The sequence below is a fragment of the Coregonus clupeaformis genome, chromosome 20 (genome assembly GCF_020615455.1).
Source record: "Coregonus clupeaformis isolate EN_2021a chromosome 20, ASM2061545v1, whole genome shotgun sequence".
Taxonomy (NCBI): Eukaryota; Metazoa; Chordata; class Actinopteri; order Salmoniformes; family Salmonidae; genus Coregonus; species Coregonus clupeaformis.
This window is the reverse complement of record NC_059211.1, coordinates 19,369,988-19,394,635: the sequence shown is the minus strand read 5'-3', so window position 1 is coordinate 19,394,635 and position 24,648 is coordinate 19,369,988. Positions and strand designations below refer to the sequence as shown.

General features: G+C 42.4%; 3 protein-coding genes across 3 annotated transcripts; 2 read left to right on the top strand and 1 right to left on the bottom strand.

Moving 5' to 3' along the window:
• The first annotated feature begins 3,669 nt into the window (after window positions 1–3,669).
• Window positions 3,670–4,672, top strand: LOC123481485. The gene has a single exon (XM_045205786.1). The coding sequence runs from the start codon at window positions 3,777–3,779 to the stop codon at window positions 4,650–4,652; it is 876 nt and encodes a 291-aa protein (XP_045061721.1). The 5' UTR covers window positions 3,670–3,776; the 3' UTR covers window positions 4,653–4,672.
• Window positions 4,673–14,028: 9,356 nt separating this feature from the next.
• LOC121532737 (protein FAM43A) lies at window positions 14,029–16,030 on the bottom strand. Its single transcript, XM_041838527.2, has one exon. It carries the CDS (start codon window positions 15,810–15,812, stop codon window positions 14,772–14,774), a length of 1,041 nt encoding a protein of 346 aa, XP_041694461.1. The 5' UTR covers window positions 15,813–16,030; the 3' UTR covers window positions 14,029–14,771.
• Window positions 16,031–17,172: 1,142 nt separating this feature from the next.
• On the top strand, window positions 17,173–24,549 carry lsg1 (large 60S subunit nuclear export GTPase 1). The gene is made up of 14 exons (XM_041839757.2): window positions 17,173–17,364; window positions 17,628–17,754; window positions 17,863–17,983; window positions 18,132–18,218; window positions 20,601–20,687; window positions 20,779–20,839; window positions 20,995–21,171; window positions 21,302–21,736; window positions 21,839–21,940; window positions 22,058–22,201; window positions 22,467–22,590; window positions 22,722–22,801; window positions 22,961–23,131; window positions 23,303–24,549. Exons 1-14 carry the CDS (start codon window positions 17,272–17,274, stop codon window positions 23,492–23,494), a joined length of 2,001 nt encoding a protein of 666 aa, XP_041695691.1. The 5' UTR covers window positions 17,173–17,271; the 3' UTR covers window positions 23,495–24,549.
• The last annotated feature ends 99 nt before the right edge of the window (window positions 24,550–24,648 follow it).

Here is a 24,648-nt window from a genome sequence, read left to right as displayed (position 1 = left end):
AGGAAATGGAAGACATACAAGACCACTGATAATCTCCCTCGATCTGGGGCTCCACGCAAGATCTCACCCCGTGGGGTCAAAATGATCACAAGAACGGTGAGCAAAATCCCAGAACCACACGGGGGGAACCTAGTGAATGACCTGCAGAGAGCTGGGACCAAAGTAACAAAGCCTACCATCAGTAACACACTACGCCGCCAGGGACTCAAATCCTGCAGTGCCAGACGTGTCCCCCTGCTTAAGCCAGTACATGTCCAGGCCCGTCTGAAGTTTGCTAGAGTGCATTTGGATGATCCAGAAGAGGATTGGGAGAATGTCATATGGTCAGATGAAACCAAAATAGAACTTTTTGGTAAAAACTCAACTCATCGTGTTTGGAGGACAAAGAATGCTGAGTTGCATCCAAAGAACACCATACCTACTGTGAAGCATTGGGGTGTAAACATCATGCTTTGGGGCTGTTTTTCTGCAAAGGGACCAGGACGACTGATCCGTGTAAAGGAAAGAATGAATGGGGCCATGTATCGTGAGATTTTGAGTGAAAACCTCCTTCCATCAGCAAGGGCATTGAAGATGAAACGTGGCTGGGTCTTTCTGCATGACAATGATCCCAAACACACCGCCTGGGCAACGAAGGAGTGGCTTCGTAAGAAGCATTTCAAGGGCCTGTAGTGGCCTAGCCAGTCTCCAGATCTCAACCCCATAGAAAATCTTTGGAGGGAGTTGAAAGTCTGTGTTGCCCAGCGACAGCCCCAAAACATCACTGCTCTAGAGGAGATCTGCATGGAGGAATGGGCCAAAATACCAGCAACAGTGTGTGAAAACCTTGTGAAGACTTACAGAAAACGTTTGACCTGTGTCAAAGGGTTTATAACAAAGTATTGAGAAACATTTGTTATTGACCAAATACTTATTTTCCACCATAATTTGCAAATAAATTCATTAAAAATCCTACAATGTGATTTTCTGGATTTTTTTTTCTCATTTTGTCTGTCATAGTTGACGTGTACCTATGATGAAAATTACAGGCCTCTCTCATCTTTTTAAGTGGGAGAACTTGCACAATTGGTGGCTGACTAAATACTTTTTTTCCCCACTGTATAGTGTAAATACAGTAAAGTACACACACTAAAGGGTAAAAACATTTTTTTAGCAAAAATGTTTTTTAGGCAACTGCAAACTTCAAGAAGTAGGACATTCAAGGAGTTGGTTTGATGGGGATTCGTGATGTCATCGGCCTCCCCCCTTGCTTGAAGAACAATAGAGGAGCAATTAGGAACAACAGAGGAAAGGCCCACCCCTCACTTGTGCTATGTCGTGAGGATACCTTGACCACCTATTGAGATCTGCCTTTTGTTAAGTAAATCAGGTGATAAATTAGCTTAAAAGGAGACTGGAGTAGGACTATACCAAATAACATTTATGACAGGCTAGCATGTTATCTTGTTCAAACATGAGTGGTGTACTATTTATCTCCTGTTGAGTCATACCTTACAGTAGGTTAAACAAAAACTGTTTGTTTAAAGGCGCAGTGCAGTCAAAAACGTGATTTTCCTGTGTTTTATATACAGTGCATTCGGAAAGTATTCAGACCCCTTCCCCCTTTTGTTACGTTACAAAAATACCCTCATCAATCTACACACAATACCCCATAATGACAAAGCGAAAACAGGTTTTTGGAAATGTTTGCAAATGTATAAAAAATGGAAAACATATACCATATTTACATAAGTATTCAGACCCTTTGCTATGAGACTCGAAATTGAGCTCAGGTGCACCCTGTTTCCATTGATCATCCTTGAGATGTTTCTACAACATGATTGTAGTTCACCTGTGGTCAATTAAATTGATTGGACATTTGGAAAGGCACACACCGGTCTATATAAAGTCCCACAGTTGACAGTGCATGTCAGAGCAAAAACCAAGCCATGAGGTCAAAGGAATTCTCAGTAGAGCTCCGAGACAGGATTGTGTCGAGGCACAGATCTGGGGAAGGTTACCAAAAATTGTCTGCAGCATTGAAGGTCGCCAAGGACACAGTGGCCTCCATCATTCTTAAATGGAAGAAGTTTGGAACCACCAAGACTCTTTCTAGAGATGACCGCCCGGCCAAACTGAGCAATCGGGGTAGAACGGCCTTGGTCAGGGAGGTGACCAAAACCCGATGGTCACTCTGACAGAGCTCCAGAGTTCCTCTGTGGAGATGGGAGAACCTTCCAGAAGGACAACCATCTCTGCAGCACTCCACCAATCAGGCCTTTATGGTAGAGAGGCCAGATGGAAGCCACTCCTCAGTAAAAGGCACATGACAGCCCGTTTGGAGTTTGCCAAAAGGCACCTAAAGGACTCTCAGATCATGTGAAACAAGATTCTCTGGTCTGATGAAACCAAGATTGAACTCTTTGGCCTGAATGCCAAGCGTCACATGTGGAGGAAACCTGCCACCATCCCTACGGTGAAGCATTGTTGTGGCAAAATCATGCTGTGGGGATCTTTTTCAGCGGCAGGGATTGGGAGACAAGTCAGGATCGAGGGAAAGATGAACAGAGCAAAGTACAGAAAGATCCTTGATGAAAACCTGCTCCAGAGCTCTCAGGACCTCAGATTGGGGCAAAGATTCACCTTCCAACAGGACAACGACCCTAAGCACACAGCCAAGACAACACAGGAGTGGCTTTGGGAAAAGTCTCTGAAAGGTCCAAACCTCTCTGACAATACACAAGTTTTTGAGCCGTTTCCGCTCTACTTCCTGAACTCCTCCCGTCGATGCAATCCACTTCCGTTCTGCCGGGCTGGGTTTGTTTTGCTAGCTAGCTCCGTTGTGCCGACAAAGCACTGATATCGCAGTGACAAAGAGGATATAAAAATTACAATTACAACATGAAGAAAAGTGGTTCGGGAACGACGTGTGCGGTAGTTGGTTGCAAAAACTTGAGAAAGCACCTGAACGAGTGGTTAGATAGAGAGTGCTACGACCACAAACCAGCTACGAAGAGGCAATGTCCATGCGCTCCATTGTTTAAATGTTTTCGCAAGCCTGATACCGACTCGGAATCAAGGACCTGGCTGAAGGCATTGAATCTAAAGAAACCACCCCTCAACGTTTTTGTTTGTTCCTATCACTTTGTTGACCAAAAACCTACCAAGGATAATCCTTTCCCAGAGTTGTGGTTGGGATACAATCGCCCTCCCCAGCCAAAGAGGCATCAACTCACCCAGCGGACCACTGCCTCCCCCCAGATAAAGAAACGCAGACTTGAATCTGAGGGTAAGTTCAGCAACTTTAGCTATGAAGCTGACAATACTGTTAATTATGAAGAAGTTGTCATACATTAACATTGCTACCGGTATTTTGCTAAGGCAGTTGATTGTTTTGGAGATGGGACAAACAATGTGTGTGTGTGTGTGTGTGTGTGTGTGTGTGTGCCTTCCTGCGTGTGCCTTAGTCTACATCATAAATACAATGCAAGGTGGCAGGCTGTTGTGATGATGATTGTGTGTGTGCGTGTGAGTGCAATGTTGTAGTACACATTTTTCCATTGTGATGTTTGTAGTGAGAGGACTCTATGCCTGCATTAATTTTGCTCCATCCATGTTTTCTCTTCCCCTTTTTAGATGCTCCAGAAACCTGTCAGCCTGTCTGTGAGGCCGAGCCTGCTACACCAAAATTTCGAGATGCCCAGACCCAATGGGAGGATCCGTCACATATTGATCACATTTACTGTTCAACAACACAGTCTGTTAAAGTAGACAAGGCCACACAGTGCAAAGCAGAAATGGGTCCTACTGTGACCAGCACCACGGTCATTGATGATGCTAGGTCCCGGCTGTATACAGGAGTGCTGATGGTTCAATTCTTCACCCTGGTGACGGTGTTGTTGCCTTTCAGTAAGCCATCAATTACCCTTCCTGTTGTTGACCAAATACTTATGACGTTGATGAAACTAAAACCAAACCTAATATTAGGAGATATTGCTCACCGCTTCAATGTGTCTACATCCATGGCAAGCATTGTGATTAGTCACTGGATTGACGTGATGGGTGAACAGTTCAAAGTCCTGATCCCCTGGCTTCCAAGAGAGACCATTCGTGCCACCATGCCCTTGTCGTTTCAGAGGAACTACCCTCGAACCACCTGCATCATTGACTGTGCCGAAAGTGCCATGCAGAGAGCCACAAACCACGACTCAAGGAGTGACACTTTCAGCCAGTATAAATCACGCAACACTGTGAAATATCTCGTCGCTGTGGCCCCTAATGGGCTAATCATGTTTATATCTGATGCCTATGCTGGCAGAAGCAGCGATAAGTTTATCACCATGGACAGTGGGTTCCTAGACTATCTGAGGGCTGGTGATGAGGTCATGGCGGACCGTGGGTTCACCATTCGAGACTTGCTTGATGAGAGAAGGGTCAGTTTGAACATCCCTGCTTTCACCTACAGGCGCAATCAGTTGACCAATGAGGAGACGACACGCACCAAGCGAGTAGCCAATGTCCGCATACATGTGGAAAGAGCAATCCAGAGACTGAAGGTGTTTAAGATTTTATCCCAGAATGTTCCCATCAGCATGGCACCGAAACTGGACAACATCTTAACCATCTGTGCTGGCCTAGTTAACCTGAAGAGTCCACTGATCAGTGAGGTTTAGAATATTGCCCTGTGTCCCTGTCTACCAACACCCAGCCATGTTGTTCATTAAATACAGATAAACACAACAAATACTGCGTGCATTGTATTTTTTAATATTATATATGAATATTTTCATAGTGATGTAATTGTGTGGGCTGCTTTTGTATTTTACTTTTTAATACCTGTTAAGATTAAACACGCAATCTTTCTTGTTGAAGCCATTTGTTTAGTTTCCTCAAAACAATTAATTAATCCAGTGTTATGTATGTACAGTATGAGCTTACTATGAATTATGAACTGTGTTAAAATAAATTGTAGCACTCTAAGGATTGAAATTACATCAAACTTTATTTTCACTCAAACAGTAGGCACACTGATATATTGCACAGCATAAAGAGATCATGTAATAATAATAATATGCCATTTAGCAGACGCTTTTATCCAAAGCGACTTACAGTCATGCGTGCATACATTTTTGTGTATGGGTGGTCCCGGGGATCGAACCCACTACCTTGGCGTTACAAGCGCCGTGCTCTACCAGTTGAGCTACAGAGGACCACTGAGCTACAGAGGACCACATCTGTTGGCTCCTGTGGGCATGACCTAAATAAGGCAGTTTATTTTGGTTTTAAAATGCTGAGATATTTACTGCAGAACTGTAACCTTCCCTCAACAAAATCATCAACAATTTTCGGGAGCATGTGGGCAACGTAGAATGTGCGCAGCCTTATGATATGCCCCTGGACAAAGCCTTGGTCGTAGGGTACTTTGATTTCTAGGTGCTCAGTTTTGTTCCAGATCACCAACTTGGAGTGCTGAAGCCCTGTGCAGTGCATCCCAATTTGTACCTGCATGTAGTAGCCTTTTGGACCATTGCAGGCAATATGGTAATCTACCCTATCTCCGTTTGCCACAGTTGTGATTTCGCAGTTCTTTGTTGCCAAAAATTCTGCAAGTGACTTGTTTCCCATCACAGGTGATTTGATCTCCAACAGAATGTCGTTGTTTATCACTCCAGTAGAACCGTGTTCCCAAGCTAGCGTCGACATCCCTGTGTTTACACCAGCAGACGTTGTGCAAACAACTTCCGGCGGAAATGAAATGCATTTGTGTAGAGTTATGGCGCCACCCGGGATACAGCGCGTAAACTTGTGTATAGCAGCTAGTTTTCAGTTTTCCCCTCCCAACTCAAACCACTCCCAGACAGTCCTAGCAAAATTCTTGCTTGAGAAATTGCTCTTTGCTAAGAAGACTGTTATGGCAGACTGAAGACAACGGTGCAGAATGCCTCAAGATAAAAAAAACGTAATATTCAATATCTGTAAGTTTAACTAAATATTAGCACTTCACTCCACATACTCGTGTGCAATAACCTTCAATCTGGATAACAACACAAAACAAATCATAAGCCTAGAGAAATTTATCGACCAATATCACCAATACAATCAACACCCAAACATGTCGGAGAGTAAGCACAGAGAACCAATCCCCAAAATTGATGAATGATCAGTTCTCGAAGGAAATTGCAGAACGGCACAAAGTTCTGTACCCATTCTTCAAGGTGAATAGATTAAAAGGGAAACGTGTAGCTCTCGTATTCGATAAACCATATAAACTGTATATTGATAACCAACTGTTCCATGACACCAAGACTACACCATGGCTATTCGAAATATTTCAAAGTTCCCATAGAGGAGTCGAGTAATGGAACACCCAATACTAACCATGGTAGGGATTGTAATAAAAAAATTAAAAAAAAATAAAATACTACAATTGATAAAGAAATAAACTACAAATACACTATACCATTCAAGATAGGGAATGTTGTAAGATAATTAGTATTTGACTTTTTATTTATAGTTCTTATAAATAGATAAAAGACAGCCTTAGAAGAAAGGATCATTATTGAAATAATACATCTTCAAATATAACGAACTGGAACACAAAAGTACTAAAAAGCCAGAAATTACAGTGCGTTCGGACCCTTTACTTTTTCCACATTTTGTTACGTTACAGCCTTATTATAAAATGGATTAAGTTGGTTTTTTTCCCTCATCAATGTACACACAATACCCCATAATGACAAAGCAAAAATTGTTTTTTAGAATGTTCTGCAAATGTATATATATATATATATATACAGTGGGGAAAAAAAGTATTTAGTCAGCCACCAATTGTGCAAGTTCTCCCACTTAAAAAGATGAGAGAGGCCTGTCATTTTCATCATAGGTACACGTCAACTATGACAGACAAAATGAGGAAAGAAAATCCAGAAAATCACATTGTAGGATTTTTAATGAATTTATTTGCAAATTATGGTGGAAAATAAGTATTTGGTCAATAACAAATGTTTCTCAATACTTTGTTATAAACCCTTTGACACAGGTCAAACGTTTTCTGTAAGTCTTCACAAGGTTTTCACACACTGTTGCTGGTATTTTGGCCCATTCCTCCATGCAGATCTCCTCTAGAGCAGTGATGTTTTGGGGCTGTCGCTGGGCAACACAGACTTTCAACTCCCTCCAAAGATTTTCTATTGGGTTGAGATCTGGAGACTGGCTAGGCCACTACAGGCCCTTGAAATGCTTCTTACGAAGCCACTCCTTCGTTGCCCAGGCGGTGTGTTTGGGATCATTGTCATGCAGAAAGACCCAGCCACGTTTCATCTTCAATGCCCTTGCTGATGGAAGGAGGTTTTCACTCAAAATCTCACGATACATGGCCCCATTCATTCTTTCCTTTACACGGATCAGTCGTCCTGGTCCCTTTGCAGAAAAACAGCCCCAAAGCATGATGTTTACACCCCAATGCTTCACAGTAGGTATGGTGTTCTTTGGATGCAACTCAGCATTCTTTGTCCTCCAAACACGATGAGTTGAGTTTTTACCAAAAAGTTCTATTTTGGTTTCATCTGACCATATGACATTCTCCCAATCCTCTTCTGGATCATCCAAATGCACTCTAGCAAACTTCAGACGGGCCTGGACATGTACTGGCTTAAGCAGGGGGACACGTCTGGCACTGCAGGATTTGAGTCCCTGGCGGCGTAGTGTGTTACTGATGGTAGGCTTTGTTACTTTGGTCCCAGCTCTCTGCAGGTCATTCACTAGGTCCCCCCGTGTGGTTCTGGGATTTTTGCTCACCGTTCTTGTGATCATTTTGACCCCACGGGGTGAGATCTTGCGTGGAGCCCCAGATCGAGGGAGATTATCAGTGGTCTTGTATGTCTTCCATTTCCTAATAATTGCTTCCACAGTTGATTTCTTCAAACCAAGCTGCTTACCTATTGCAGATTCAGTCTTCCCAGCCTGGTGCAGGTCTACAATTTTGTTTCTGGTGTCCTTTGACAGCTCTTTGGTCTTGGCCATAGTGCCGTTTGGAGTGTGACTGTTTGAGGTTGTGGACAGGTGTCTTTTATACTGATAACAAGTTCAAACAGGTGCCATTAATACAGGTAACAGAGGAGCCTCTTAAAGAAGAAGTTACAGGTCTGTGAGAGCCAGAAATCTTGCTTGTTTGTAGGTGACCAAATACTTATTTTCCACCATAATTTGCAAATAAATTCATTAAAAAACCTACAATGTGATTTTCTGGAATTTTTTTTCTCAATTTGTCTGTCATAGTTGACGTGTACCTATGATGAAAATTACAGGCCTCTCTCATCTTTTTAAGTGGGAGAACTTGCACAATTGGTGGCTGACTAAATACTTTTTTTCCCCACCGTATGTTAATTCAAACCTCGTGGGGAGATATTGTCTCTCCCTCTGCATTGGTAAAAGGAATAAAATAGGCTTTTAATATTCAAATGTCACCTACAACTTCTCCTTAAAGGTCCAATGCAGCAGTTTGTATCTCAATATCAAATCATTCCTGGATAACAATTAAGTACTTTACTGTGATTGTTTTCAATTAAAATGGTAAAAAAGAAACAAATATCATTTATTTTATTTTATTTTTATTAGGGGGTAGATCAGCTTTAATATTTCAGATAGATTGTAGCTTCCATCAATGTAACTGTCTGCATCATTTCCAATCCCCCATATACAGTGGGGAGAACAAGTATTTGATACACTGCCGATTTTGCAGGTTTTCCTACTTACAAAGCATGTAGAGGTCTGTCATTTTTATCATAGGTACACTTCAACTGTGAGAGACGGAATCTAAAACAAAAATCCAGAAAATCACATTGTATGATTTTTAAGTAATTAATTTGCATTTTATTGCATGACATAAGTATTTGATACATCAGAAAAGCATAACTTAATATTTGGTACAGAAACCTTTGTTTGCAATTACAGAGATCATACGTTTCCTGTAGGTCTTGAACAGGTTTGCACACACTGCAGCAGGGATTTTGGCCCATTCCTCCATACAGACCTTCTCCAGATCCTTCAGGTTTCGGGGCTGTCGCTGGGCAATACGGACTTTCAGCTCCCTCCAAAGATTTTCTATTCGGTTCAGGTCTGGAGACTGGCTAGGCCACTCCAGGACCTTGAAATGCTTCTTACGGAGCCACTCCTTAGTCCAGAAAACCACATTGTATGATTTTTAAGTAATTAATTTGCATTTTATTGCATGACATAAGTATTTGATCACCTACCAACCAGTAAGAATTCCGGCGCTCACAGACCTGTTAGTTTTTCTTTAAGAAGCCCTCCTGTTCTCCACTCATTACCTGTATTAACTGCACCTGTTTGAACTCGTTACCTGTATAAAAGACACCTGTCCACACACTCAATCAAACAGACTCCAACCTCTCCACAATGGCCAAGACCAGAAAGCTGTGTAAGGACATCAGGGATAAAATTGTAGACCTGCACAAGGCTGGGATGGGCTACAGGACAATAGGCAAGCAGCTTGGTGAGAAGGCAACAACTGTTGGCGCAATTATTAGAAAATGGATGAAGTTCAAGATGACGGTCAATCACCCTCGGTCTGGGGCTCCATGCAAGATCTCACCTTGTGGGGCATCAATTATCATGAGGAAGGTGAGGGATCAGCCCAGAACTACACGGCAGGACCTGGTCAATGACCTGAAGAGAGCTGGGACCACAGTCTCAAAGAAAACCATTAGTAACACACTACGCCGTCATGGATTAAAATCCTGCAGCGCATGCAAGGTCCCCCTGCTCAAGCCAGCGCATGTCCAGGCCCGTCTGAAGTTTGCCAATGACCATATGGATGATCCAGAGGAGGAATGGGAGAAGGTCATGTGGTCTGATGAGACAAAAATAGAGCTTTTTGGTCTAAACTCCACTCGCCGTGTTTGGAGGAAGAAGAAGGATGAGTACAACCCCAAGAACACCATCCCAACCGTGAAGCATGGAGGTGGAAAAATCATTCTTTGGGGATGCTTTTCTGCAAAGGGGACAGGACGACTGCACCGTATTGAGGGGAGGATGGAAGGGGCCATGTATCGCGAGATCTTGGCCAACAACCTCCTTCCCTCAGTAAGAGCATTGAAGATGGGTCGTGGCTGGGTCTTCCAGCATGACAACGACCCGAAACACACAGCCAGGGCAACTAAGGAGTGGCTCCGTAAGAAGCATCTCAAGGTCCTGGAGTGGCCTAGCCAGTCTCCAGACCTGAACCCAATAGAACATATTTGGAGGGAGCTGAAAGTCCGTATTGCCCAGCGATAGCCCCGAAACCTGAAGGATCTGGAGAAGGTCTGTATGGAGGAGTGGGCCAAAATCCCTGCTGCAGTGTGTGCAAACCTGGTCAAGACCTACAGGAAACGTATGATGTCTGTAATTGCAAACAAAGGTTTCTGTACCAAATATTAAGTTCTGCTTTTCTGATGTATCAAATACTTATGTCATGCAATAAAATGCAAATTAATTACTTAAAAATCATACAATGTGATTTTCTGGATTTTTGTTTTAGATTCCGTCTCTCACAGTTGAAGTGTACCTATGATAAAAATGACAGACCTCTACATGCTTTGTAAGTAGGAAAACCTGCAAAATCGGCAGTGTATCAAATACTTGTTCTCCCCACTGTATATGGGGGATTGGAAATGATGCAGACAGTTACATTGATGGAAGCTACAATCTATCTGAAATATTAAAGCTGATCTACCCCCTAATAAAAATAAAATAAATGATATTTGTTTCTTTTTTACCATTTTAATTGAAAACAATCACAGTAAAGTACTTAATTGTTACCCAGGAATGATTTGATATTGAGATACAAACTGCTGCATTGGACCTTTAAGGAGAAGTTGTAGGTGACATTTGAATATTAAAAGCCTATTTTATTCCTTTTACCAATGCAGAGGGAGAGACAATATCTCCCCACAAGGTTTGAATTAACATATGTTTACATGCACTAAATGTCAACACGTCATATTAAACTATTAAATCACACACACTCAATACACATGGAGAGGATATTCAGGTTAACCTGAAAAACAAAAGAGAAGCCAACATCTGTGCCTCGCATACTCCCTTAAAAAGACATTTGCTTGAGAAAAGCGGCAATATTACTGTTTGTCCCTCTTGAGACGCTGTACAAAACAATCTACAATAATACTTCCTCAAAATAGTCAGAATCAATCTAAGATAAATCAAGAAATCTGTCATTAATTTAGACATTTTTGCAGAGGTCTTAGGGGCACAATTTTACATCTAACTAAGATATTTGGTGCAGTATTTCTCAAGTGGAAAAATGTACATGAAAACGAGTCACCTGTTAATCACTTAATTGAAGAATCCTTACTGTTGAACAATCACAGACGAAGAGGCGTAGACTTCGGCTACCAAACTCTGGCTTGCCTCAAGAAGAAATGTGCGCTCAAACAGCAAAACATTTCTGTCATTTAGCAGACGCTCTTATCCAGAGTGACTTACAGTTAGTGAGTGCATACATTTTTTTTTGTTCATACTGGCCCTCCGTGGGAATCGAACCCACAACCCTGGCGTTGCAAACGCCATGCTCTACCAACTAAGCTACATCCCTGCCGGCCATTCCCTCCCCTACCCTGGGCCAATTGTGCGCCGCCCATGGGTCTTCCGGTCGCGGCCGGCTACGACGGAGCCTGGATTCAAACCAGGATCTCTAATGGCACAGCTAGCACTGCGGTGCAGTGCCTTAGACCACTGCGCCACTCACTTTCGTCATAATATATGCACTAACTGTTTTGACTTGGAAGCATAAGGTAAGCTTAACAAAGCATCCAAATGTAGCTTGCTGGCACTGAGGGAAAATATACAGTAGGTCACGGCTGCACTAGGGCGAAACTGTCTAGTGATTGCAAGGGGTACTTTAAAAATAGAAGACTAATGGACAGTTTCCCTGTCTTTATGGGAGGTTTAGCTCTAGTTTGCAGTTGTCCACTAATAGCACATCCTGCTGGTTTATTTTGTGGTGGGTACGGGCTGATGATGTCATACTGTCTGTGGTGTAATTATTGTATGGGAGGCTTCAGTGAGACTGCAGCTAGTGCAGATGGAAGCAGCACCACGTTGAGAAGGGAAACTGTGTGGGTTGACACACTGTTGCTATTTCGATTCCCCCAGTATAGTTTCCATCCACTCCCTGAAAGAAAGAAAGTGCAGCGAGTGACAGTCTTGGTGTTGTGTAGTTTTGTTTTACCGTGTCCTAGTGAGCACCATTGCATCAACTCAAAATGCGGAGAAGTGTTGCTTTTTATAGGACCCATGGGCAATCATTGGCCCAAAGCACTGACTTGCCATTTCTAGAGCCGTGGTGGGCCTTCCAGGCTATACATGAAGTGTTGGAAAGGTCTGGGGATAGTCTGTTGGTTTAGTACAATAGGCACTGTTCATTTAACAAGATACCTCCACACATCACCTGGATTATAAACAGGGAACAAGCTCACCTTTCTCCCCTCATCTCTAATTCAGTTCATATTACTGAGCCGCAGCATAGGTAGAAGTGGCTGCCTCTGAAGTAGCATCTCTGCATGCTGTAGAGGGCTCTGGAGTAAAGCACTGGCAGACAGACTGAGGCTAATGCTGGGCTGGAGCAGCACTGAACTATCCCTGACTAGAATACCAATGGCCACAACAATACAGTAGTCCTCGCAGACAGACAGCCACAGAGAGTGGTGACTGCCCTCAGCTCCCTTCTCATGAAATATGATCTGCAAAACACCATGCCCAGTAGTGTGACAGCCCCGACAGAGCAGTGCTGTGACCACAGTGGCACCACTGTGTTATTAATACCACTCAATGTGACAGGCAGGAACTGAATACAGTTGGTGGCATTCATGTGGGCCGGTTGCTACGGGTTTGGTAGAGCATGGACAGGAAGTAGCCGTGACAGTCCTTCCACTTATAGAAAAGCAGTAAAAGTAGCAGTGTGGTGGCAGTCTGTGAATGCAGATATCCTCCTATATGACACTGTAGGTCACATGTGTATGTGAGCCTAACATAGAAATAGGATCTGTATGGAACCTAATAAGAGCGTATTCTGTTCAGGCAAGACAACCCAGGCTGTAGGCAAGACTTTAAATATCAAACACGCTTGACATTTGGGCTAACATACAGACATGACTGGTATTGATACACATTGATATTTGTAAAGTACATACATAACTTACATCTGTACCAAATTATGCAGTAACTAAGTTGTAATAATAGATTGATAACAATTAGTTTAGTAACTACTATAAAAAGACTCATTGGTCTTACATTAAGTATTTGTTTGATGTAACACAATGCTCTCTTTCATGACTTGAGCCCCTAGCGGTGTTGTGGTTTACCTGGGCCTGTCCCTATGGTTATATGACTACAACCATAATAACAATCATGAAACATTTCTAGTAATCACCTCATTCCAATGGTGACTGCAATACCGTGAGCCCACCTTTCAAAAACAGAGTTGGAGAGAAAATAGGTGTTTTTTGCGATGTGATTTGCACTGCAGGTGTCGACTCAACAAGTAATGGATCTACTACATGTAACACCCTCTTGAAACATTGTCACCAAAATAAACTGAACAATGCAGAAATGTTTCTGAGAGAACTGACAGTTGACTAATTTACTAGAAATCATTAGAACAAGAGAGTATTTCCCCTTTCCCAGAATAAACTTGTCCATGAGATGTGTCTCTCCCATGCATGCCAAACTCCCCTAAAACTATTTCCCCAAAATGATGTGATTCCCAAGAATGAGGGGTGTCATGTTGGTAAATTCATCAGTTATCAATCAGTTACATGCAAAAAAGTAGGCCTTCACATTTTTTAAGTGTGAACGTTGATATGTTTCCATTAATTCATTGCAATTCTAAACCCAGCGATGCATGATTCGAAATAATCATGATCTGACCTAAATTTGGAGGGGTAAAGTTGAGGCATCAAATCACAGGGTGCACATACTTTATGGAAATGATACTGGATTCTTAGAAATAATGTACCAAATGAGTGCATAAACTATACAAACGCCTGCATATATTTTTTATTGGTATTTTTTTAGGTTCACATAAACAAACCACATTTTTCTCCTTTAAAAAAGAACATATTTGTATACACATAATGCATTTACTATGTACATCTTAATACATTAGGGTAATTTTCTTTTGCACAGCAAAGATATTACATTATGTTTATGAGACCGTGTAGGCCTACGAGAAAACGATATTATACACATAGCCTAATAAACTTAATACTCGACTGAATTTCACAACTGTTTTTAATTGTAGAAAAGTGTTCTGAAAGGAGAGTGAGGGACTTCTAATTTAACCCATAGAACCAAAAAGTAAACGTGCTTTTAAAATGTAAAGTTACATATTTCTGGACAATGTTGTTCAAGACAAATGGCATTTCCACTAGGGAAATAGGTTGGGTAAACAAGCTCTAATACAAACCCTCTTATTGACGAGTGGGAATCACTGTCCTGGTGCGCACTGCGAGTTTGGGGTTCAGTCTCAGCATGCAGTCCTCCCCTTTTAGGCTATCCGTGTTTCCCAGAATATCATTCAATAACAGGTGTTTTTTGTGCAGATTTTGTCCACAATCATTGTACCAACCCTCTTATATCCTTTCACGTCAGCGAAGAGGCACAATACTACAGGCATTGCCTACACTCTCCTTTAAATGGACAGCGTAAAATAAACAGAAAAGGAAATTATTCTTAGTGGAGTCAAATTTGGCTCCAGGAAAATGCAGACGTATTCATGTTATTTCCTGCATCTTCCCCCCTTCGAATCCGTTTGAGACCGAAATTGGCTCCTGGTTGCTTTCTATTGACGATTCGCTGCCTGTGCTCTCACCAGAGAGGAGTCGGGTAACCCTAAAGTCCGCTTTTAGTGTTTGCACGTCGTTTCCTATGCTCATCTCTCCAAGGTCACTGATAATCTGGGACAGTTCCTGTTTACCATTGCCCACACAATCGTCATTCGTGTCTAGAATGTCCTCACACTCAAAGAGCATCGCTTTCTCCTCCTCCTCCTCCCCGATCAAGTCCTCTGTGATAGAGCCCAATTTGGGCGCGCTCCTGCTGCGCTCCACCGGGGGTTTGTAATAACACTGTCCGTTTAGAAGCTTCCTGAGGGGCACAAGGGGTATGGTTTGTTCCCCTATCAGCTGCTGCTGCTGGTGCCTTGCATCGTCCCTCCTTTTAAGTCTTTTAAATTCAGCAAGTGCTGTTGCCGAGGTCTGGTACAAAAGCAGTGCCATGGCCTTTGCCTTCTCCGGCTTGGACACCAGCACGGCATGGCACCGCAGCATCACAGCCTTGTGCTTCATCTCATGTCTATATATCCAAGCGAAAATTTTGGGTAACCTTGGGTCGGCAACGCAATAGGTTATCCGGTGCAATAAATACAAATGTCCCGGTCTTCTAGCCTTGTCATCCACATGCACCATCCGGATGCCCTGCGAGCTGATGGTCAGTTTCATCTTCGTGCCATTTTTGCCCATTTCGCTCTTGCCCCAAATCTTGCTCACAGCCACGTCCGTACAGCCTTCTCCTTTCGACTGGATGGTGGTGGCATTACCCAGGTAGAGGACCGTGTATGTGGGGTCTTCGCTGGTAATTTTCACCTTTTTCCTTTTTGACTTGAACATGCTTCCAACCCTGTTCAAAGCACTCTCCGGACAAGACTTGGCAAAGGAGGTCAGCGCAGAGTAGTTCAAACTCACGGCATAACCCTTCTGCTTCGACTGTTTATCTTCATCTATCAGATCGAACTTATTCTTCTTCCAAGGTAGCATTATATGGTCGTGTCACGTCCACAGCAATAAAATCTACAACTACAGCGAACGTTTTACTTCAATTAAATCTGATATTTTTACTGACCCTTTTCATTTAAAAGCAACTCCAATACAACAAACGGTCAAGTTATCCTGTACTTCATTTGCTCATCCTCTGAAGACTTCTCCATAACCACACAACTGCGCTATCCCATTCTGTTGTTGCTGACTGCTAGACTGTGAAGTTGGTTCTGCTGAGAGTGGGATTGTCTACAGTGCATATATACTGGGTTGAACCATTTCAGTGTCTCTGCAAGGGAACATAGAGGGAGAGACCAAAGTGAAACAACTCTCCCTTGAGGATGCAATTGGCACTCAGCACTTACCGAGGTTTATTTATTAACTGAAATAATAAGAATTTGGGAAATATAGTGTAATTTACAAAACTGATACAACAGTTTATATACATCCGACCTGTAAATTTCAACAATAATTCCGTTGTACCTACGCTCACTAAGAACACAACGGATAAAACTTGTCTGTATCTAGAAACAGAAACCTAAATGCAAGAGATACAAATATAACCTATAAATAGCCTACTTATAGTTTCATTATATCAAGCGAATAATACAAAGTAACGCTGGTTTGCTGTCAATTATTCAATGCATGGCAATGCACCAAAATAATTAAATAATTATTGTGGAACTCATCCTTTGTTTTATGCTGCCATCTGTTGGCAATGCAACAGAGTTTCCCCCGTACTGATAACGTGCGTCCAAGCCTCTTTCATTAGTCTGTAACAAGCTTAAAATAAAATAACGTTTAAGAATAAGACTGTTATAAGTAGGCTATACGTATAATTAGGCTAGAGTAGAATAGTCTCTTCATGAAACACCCCCAAACAAAATAGTGTGGAATTTCTGAAAATTATCCCCCCAAAAAGGAAAAAAAGAACTGTATAAATGTATAAAACAAAGGCCTACAGTTATGAAAAAATATAGTTTACAAATCTATCTGAACTTGTTTCTTGTGTTGCGCATGCATTGCAGACATGTAATTAGAAATATATTGAGTAGAAATGTATACAATTTAGTATCGACATTTAGATGGTAGCACATGTCACATGAATTTGTCCTTGGCGGAACAATTCTTTGGCGGAGGATGTTTCCTTCAATGCATATTTGAGTGTTGGACACATCTTTTGGAATGTACCATAAATCCAAAGTCAATGCGCAAATCATTACATTAATTCATAATAAAAGCTACAAAAATACACACCGAGTCTGATTCAATAACCTCCAGAGATAAGTCTAATTATACATTAGATAAAAAAAAATGATTAATCTCGATAGTTATTCGTCATTCTTAAGTGCAGTTGGGACGTTCCGTTTCACTTCCTCATGGGACAACAATTCTCACATGGGCTAAATTTGACAAAAAGCGATTTGTGGTAACAAGCAAGGCTAAACCCAAACCCAAAATGGGTAAGAAGAAGTCTGCCATGGGGCTCGGGAGATCACTGATAAAAGAGAGACTCAACGCAGGCCGAGGCAACAAGAGGGGCGATACTTGGGTAACGTTACCTGTTATGTTGATGATACAAGTTGCAACAGCTAGCTAGCTAAACCTATAACAGTAGATGCCTACCTCCAAGGGTTCTATCCAGTACTAGCTTACTATTTAGCTGAGTAACGTTAACTGGAGAAAAGCAGAATTTGGTGAATACTGCCCTGTTGAAAATAAAGTAACTACATGTTGTTTTAATGGCCGTCTGTCTTATTAGCTGTAGCTAACTAGACAACTTTCTGATGACTGAACTTGATCTCACATTGCCAGCTCCACACCAGTGAACTGAACGATGGCTACGATTGGGGTCGTCTCAACCTGCAGTCAGTGACTGAACAGAGCTCTATGGATGACTTCCTTGCAACTGCTGAAATGGCTGGGACAGAGTTTGTTGCAGGTAAATACTCTATTGCATTGACGTGACAAGTGATCCTTGAAACTGTCATCTACAAGTACTTTAGACTGGATTGCCAGGATGCAACTGATGGGTAAAATGTTTCCCCAGAAAAGCTCAACATCAAGTTTGTGGCAGCTGAAGCTCGGGCAGGATTACTGACAGCTGAGGAGACAGCAAAGCTGAAGAAGCTGCACGAAGAGAACAAACAACTCCTCAGAATTCCACGAAGGTGCAGTAAGCACAGAGACTCCAAAGACATTACACTGTCAACATTTATTTTGTGTTTTTTCTAGTTGTCTTAGTAGTAAGAATTGTGCTAATATTGCATTGCCTCTGATGTTCCATTACTGTATCTTCTTTGTTTTGTCATATTGCAGGCCTCACTGGGATGAGAGCACCAGTCCAGAGGTCCTCCAGCAGACAGAGAGGGACAGCTTCCTGGAGTGGAGACGAGAACTGGCAGAGTATGAAACCCCTACAATCACACCACTTACACCCCCCTTAATTGAATAGGATGTCATTGTTTTGATGTTATAGATTGTGTGCCTGCATTAAACCTTTAACCCTATTCTTAACCGGCTGGTAGAGCATGTTTTGACAATGGATTTAGAAGTTGATATTTAAAAAATCTTCACTTGAACTTGATTGATCAACTCCCACAGCCCTCCTGCATCAATTAACACAATTTGTAGCATTTTGTTTTGCTGCAGTTCAGTGTTGTGTCACTAACCTTCCCCACTCAGAGGGCTGTAAGAACTCAAAAATTGTAAAAGATATGGGATAAAATGCATGATTTCAGTTGGTGAGGGATTAATATTGCACCACCCTGTTAGTAGATCTTTAAGAGTAGGAATATGAAAGTAAATAGTTCAAATGTAAAAAGCAAGAATTTTGTAAAAATGTGTTCCACCGGGCGGTTGATAGGTCAGTAAAAAGTACGGTGGACTAAGAGTAGGGTGCATTTATTTTTTATTAAAAATACTTATTTTGGTGGAAAATATTATTGAATTGTTGACAGACTATATTAGGCAACATAAATAGGTTAAACCACACTTCATGACCCATAGGGTCAATTAATCAATATTCAGACTTAAGGTCGCCCATAAAATAATGCATATAGAGCAATAATAATGCAGTCTTTTTGTAGGCACTAACTCCGCCATGGCTCGTTGGCCAAAGCCTATGGGGAAATTAATGTTTTTTTTGTAGTGTTTTTGGATAAATGCCAAAAATGAAGTCTGTGGTAAACACAGAGGAGATCTTATATGTTTTGTTCTATGATATAATCTTCATCAGCTAATGTCACCTTTTGTGAATTTTGAAGCATTTATGTAATCAAAACAAGCACATAAAGGTTTCATAATTCATAAAGGTTTATTCTATTATCTCATAGAATAAAATGTATAAGATCTCCTAAGCCTGTATTTATCCCAAAACCCCATTATTTCCCCATTCATTTCCCCCATAGGTATGGCTGAATTAACCAGAGGTAACTCATTTCTGGTTTTCAGGACTACAAGCTTGCAAGCTCTATAATAGTAATAAAAAACGGCACTTAGTCATATCTCAAAATGTAGTCTCAACATGTGGGAAACATGGTGGAAGAACCGGGATCATTTTAAATTTAAGGGACATTGCACTATACACCACCAGAAAACGCATTCATTTCAATGTAATTTAATATTAATGTTTGGACATACAAAATTACAATAATTTTGAGAAATTTGACATCAGTCCTCATTTAACAATGCTTACCTACCTATAAAAGCAGACCTAAAGGTCCTAATCCAGGCACTTGTCATCTCCCATCTGGATTACTGCAACTCGCTGTTGGCTGGGCTCCCTGCCTGTGCCATTAAACCCCTACAACTTATCCAGAACGCTGCAGCCTGTCTGGTGTTCAACCTTCCCAAGTTCTCTCATGTCACCCCGCTCCTCCGCACACTCCACTGGCTTCCAGTTGAGGCTTGCATCTACTACAAGACCATGGTGCTTGCCTACGGAGCTGTGAGGGGAACGGCACCTCCTTACCTTCAGGCTCTGATCAGACCCTACACCCAAACGAGGGCACTACGTTCATCCACCTCTGGCCTGCTAGCACCCTACCTCTACGGAAGCACAGTTCCCGCTCAGCCCAGTCAAAGCTATTCGCTGCTCTGGCACCCCAATGGTGGATCAAGCTCCCCCACGACGCCGGAGTCACTGACCACCTTCCGGAGACACTTGAAACCCTACCTCTTTAAGGAATACCTGGAATAGTATAAAAGTAATCCTTCTACCCCCCCCCCATAAAAAAAAAAATGGGTTGTCCCACTCGCTATCATAAAGTTGAATGCACCAATTTGTAAGTCGCTCTGGATAAGAGCGACTGCTAAATGATGTAAATGTAAAGTAATTTTTGTAATATTGAGATGAGTAAAAATGCTATGCAAATTGACATTCTAATATGGCATTGCTAGTATGACCCTTGACTTCTCAACCGCCTGGTAGCTCTGTTATTTCCAAAATCATAAAGTTGGGGAAAAAAACCAATTGGAAGTTCTTATGAGTTAGTAAAAGGAATTAAAAGTTTTTCAAGAAGAGACCGTTAAAGGGTTAACACAGATTTCTGTCAGCAGTGCCCTGAAGTTATGGAGTATACACATACACACAGACTTTTATCTATGTAAAGTCCTGTGTAGCTCAGTTGGTAGAGCATGGTGTTTGCAACGCCAGGGTTTTGGGTTCGATTCCCACGGGGGGCCAGTATGAAAATGTATGCACTCACTAACTGTAAGTCGCTCTGGATAAGAGCGTCTGCTAAATGACTAAAATGTAAATGTACGTTTATCTATCTTGTTTTATAGGCTTGAAGAGGAGCAGAAAATGATTCTCACCCCTTTTGAGAGGAATTTGGATTTCTGGAGACAGCTCTGGAGAGTGATTGAGAGGAGGTAGGAATCAGAGCTGCTCTGTCTTTTGAGTGATTGTCAGCTGTTTGATGCCTTGTATGATGGTGGAAATGTTGTGACTTTTCCTCTGCAGTGACGTTGTTGTTCAGATTGTTGATGCCAGAAACCCATTGCTATTTCGTTGCCCTGACCTGGTAAGTAAAGTGCCTAAGGCTGTCACATCAAACAATTGAGGCCAATTTTTCTTGAATGGGGGATGACATTGCCAGGTTGGGGAACCCGCCCCACCAAACTGATAGTAAGGGAAACATTGCAGCATTTCACCCATTGGTCTTCCTGGTTCCTGTAGGAGTGCTATGTAAAGGAGGTGTCCCGGTACAAGGTGAACTTGCTGCTGGTGAACAAGGCTGACCTGCTGACCCGGCAGCAGCGGAGGATTTGGGCCAGATACTTCCAGAGAGAGGGCCTCCGCGCTGTGTTCTGGTCCGCACTGGTGGAGAACGAGAGGCTGGAGGCAGAGGAGAAGGTGAGGAGGAGGCAGTCACATTTTTAATTGGAAGGGCTGGTCTTAGCCTGGTTAAACCTGGTTACTTTTTTGACTGATGAAAGACAAGTTGCTAGGGTTCTCCTCTTCTGCCCTTGTTCATTCTACACAGGGAATGGAAGTGGAGGAGCAGGAGGATGAAAAGAGCGAAGCAGAGGATGAAGAGGAGGGAATGCCAGACAACGACAATGTGAGCCGAAGACGGGAGGTAGAGGATAACAAGGAAGAGAGTGAGGAGGAAGAAAATGAGGAGAGTGATATGGAAGAGGAGCAGCAGAGCGGGGAGCAGTTTAAAGACTGCGTAGCAGAGGGAGACTGGCAGACGGCATCAGAGGGTGAGGAGGTATCAGAGGGTGAGGAGATATCAGAGGGTGAGGAGGCATCAGAGGGTGAGGAGGCAGACGACGAAGAGAGTATAGATGGCTCCACCCACGGCTCCGCCTTCCACAACTCCAGTCGCCTGCTGACCAAAGATGAGCTGCTGGCCATATTTAAGGCTGCTCACGATGGGCCAACGTTGAAAGAGGGCGAGCTCACAGTGGGGCTGGTGGGTACACACAGATACACACACTGGAAATCAATAGAACAGGTATTGTGTTTGGAGTGACATTTGTGGGAGCTCAATTTCTCCTATATACTCTCTGAACAGGTGGGGTATCCCAATGTGGGCAAAAGTTCCACCATCAACACCATTCTGAGAAATAAGAAGGTGTCCGTCTCAGTCACGCCTGGGCACACCAAGCACTTTCAGGTAAAGAACGGCTCTCTGATGTAGCCTGCTGGACCTCTAGAAATGTGTGCCTTAGTGACGATACATTTTTCTTACGGCGTCAAATAAAGCCTTCAAGTGTGTTTGTGTGTGTTCCAGACGCTGTACGTGGAGCCGGGTCTGTGTCTGTGTGACTGCCCTGGCCTGGTTATGCCCTCCTTTGTGTCCACTAAAGCTGAGATGATCTGCTGTGGGATCCTGCCCATCGACCAGATAAGAGACCATGTGCCTGCCATCTCACTCATATCCTTCAATTACCAACCCTACATACCGCTCATCTGTTTAGTTATGGGTGTAGAAGAGAGTAATATTTATTGTCTCAATCAATAGATAAAACTGGAGCAATCTCTTTTTAAAATACATTTGATTCACGGCTAGATCTGTTTAAGTTGGACCAAAATAGAGCTGCACATTATGTAATCATTTCACATCATTTCACTCAGGTAAAGGAGTTTTCAGATGTTTGATTGGGTGTTCAGTGTGGTTAAGGCCTTAACAGACTGCTCACGTGTGTCAGACTATTCCTCGGGATGTGCTGGAGGGCACCTATGGCATCAACATCATCCGCCCACGAGAAGACGAGGACCCCGACCGCATACCCAACTATGAGGAGCTACTGATGGCCTATGGATGTGAGACTATAAACCCTGTCCTTATTCAGTACAGCACAGTGTAGAACAACCGACATAGCAAAACGTAAGCCATGTGATAGTGATGGAGTCGGAGCAAGCCACTGACACTGTTCTAATCTGTTCTCTTTCAGACATGAGGGGCTTCATGACAACACACGGACAACCTGACCAGTCGAGATCAGCCCGTTACATCCTCAAGGATTACGTCGTTGTAAGTTAACCCTCGTCCTGCCACCAAATACATGCTCTTGTTGTACAATTCTGGTTTATCAGGCAGGATAGTCTAAATATTGTTTAGTCTGTTTACCTAAATTCAGTAGTGGTAATGGGAGAGCAGCACCACTAACTGGTTCTTTCTGACCATCTCCAGGGAAAACTGCTGTACTGCCACCCTCCTCCCCACATCAGTGCTGCAGACTTCCAGCCCCAGCACAGCAAGTTCCAGTCCGGAGATGCAGACGGTGAAGACTCCAAGATAGGCAACAAACCGAGCAAAGTCAAGAGGCACGAGAATCTGGTCGACAAGAACTTCTTCCATCAGGTACAGTAGAAGGCAACTCCATAGAAATTACATGAAAATGCCGAATTTGGACACAGCTGTCAAGATAGACACCAAACTCAAGCCAGTCTAGGCAGATTACCTTACAGCCATTGGTTGTAGTGAAATGGGATAATTCAGATACTAACCCCATTGTTGTATTTTTTGTTCCAGGAGAATGTTCGGGCGCTCACCAAGGGGGTTCAGTCTTTCATGGGTTACAAGGAAGGCAGCATAGGACAGCGTGAACTGGTAAATCAGGGGAAACCTGGCTTAGAACAGCCTGTGGGCAAACCCTGGAAGAAGCATGGCAACAGGAACAAGAAAGAGAAAGTACGCCGACTCACCAAGCACCTGGATGCCTGAAGAACATCTATAAACTGTTAGAAATCGCTATTAGTTTGGATTGGAATGGAGTGTTAACCCCCAAAGGACTTTCCAATGCAATTACACAGGAATTGGTACTTAGTTGTACGTAGGGACTGGTCAACAACAATAACCTCCATTGCATTTTGCAATATGGAGAAACGGGGATTGGTTGCCTTTTGATATCAAACATTATTCCGAATGTTCTGTGTAACTCATTATGCATTGCAGTGACAGTACATTCCACTATAGCCACAGCAGAGTTGGGGTCAACTCAATTCCAGGAATTTCTGCAAATTAGGAATTGAGCCTTACTCTGAACAAGATGAAATTAATTGCTAAGGAGATCAATCAGTCAAGATTTATTTGGTTATAGATGTTTGTTACATATACAAGAAGGTGCAGCCTATTGTACTTTACAGCAGGGCTATTCAACCAGGGGTCCGCGGGCCCCCTGCAGGGGGTCTGCGAAAATATATTAAAAAGTTGATTTTTTAAAGAAATTAAAATGTTTTTATGAATATCGCTAGCAACAACCATTTTTTTTGTATTTACTATTACATACCTACAGTAGAAAAGAGGAGAATACTTTCTACTGATGTCAACTTTATTTCTCAACTCCTAATATTGAGCAAATTTCACTCATTGGAGCCAATTACACTCACTGGAGTATCTGACGTAGGCTTTGAAAAAGCACCCACGAATAGGCTACCAATGTGGCAAGTGCTGCTGGTAAGCTTTCTTGACTTGGACATGCATGTTTGCCAACACATGACTAACCTTTGTTTTAACCAGCTAAACAGCTGCTCTTAGCAAAAATGTGTTTGGAGTTACCTTTCTAGCTAATAGGCTATATTAGAGTTTACACTTCCTCTTCCAATTATAATGTGGCTGCTGGTAAGCTTTCTTGACTTGGGCATACATTTTTGCTAACCTTTGTTTAACCAGCTAAAGAGCTGCTCTTAGCAAAGATGTTTTCAGTTACCTTTCTAGTAATTATGTGGGGAGGTCAAAATAATTAAACTATCTACCATATCTATTCATTTTTAAATGAAGATTACTTTTCTTTGTCATTATCATTCACCTTACAAGACTAGAAGTGATAAAAAAAAATAAAAAAAACGTATAATGGGGGTCCCTGGGTTGCCGGTTTG

Coding starts and splice junctions, on each gene's coding strand:
- LOC123481485 (XM_045205786.1), top strand. CDS start 3,777: ATGGGTCCTACTGTGACCAGCACCACGGTCATTGATGATGCTAGGTCC.
- LOC121532737 (XM_041838527.2), bottom strand. CDS start 15,812: ATGCTACCTTGGAAGAAGAATAAGTTCGATCTGATAGATGAAGATAAA.
- lsg1 (XM_041839757.2), top strand. CDS start 17,272: ATGGGTAAGAAGAAGTCTGCCATGGGGCTCGGGAGATCACTGATAAAA. Junction 17,984..18,131: donor CTCCTCAGAATTCCACGAAG/GTGCAGTAAGCA, acceptor GTCATATTGCAG/GCCTCACTGGGATGAGAGCA. Junction 21,737..21,838: donor GCGAGCTCACAGTGGGGCTG/GTGGGTACACAC, acceptor CTCTCTGAACAG/GTGGGGTATCCCAATGTGGG.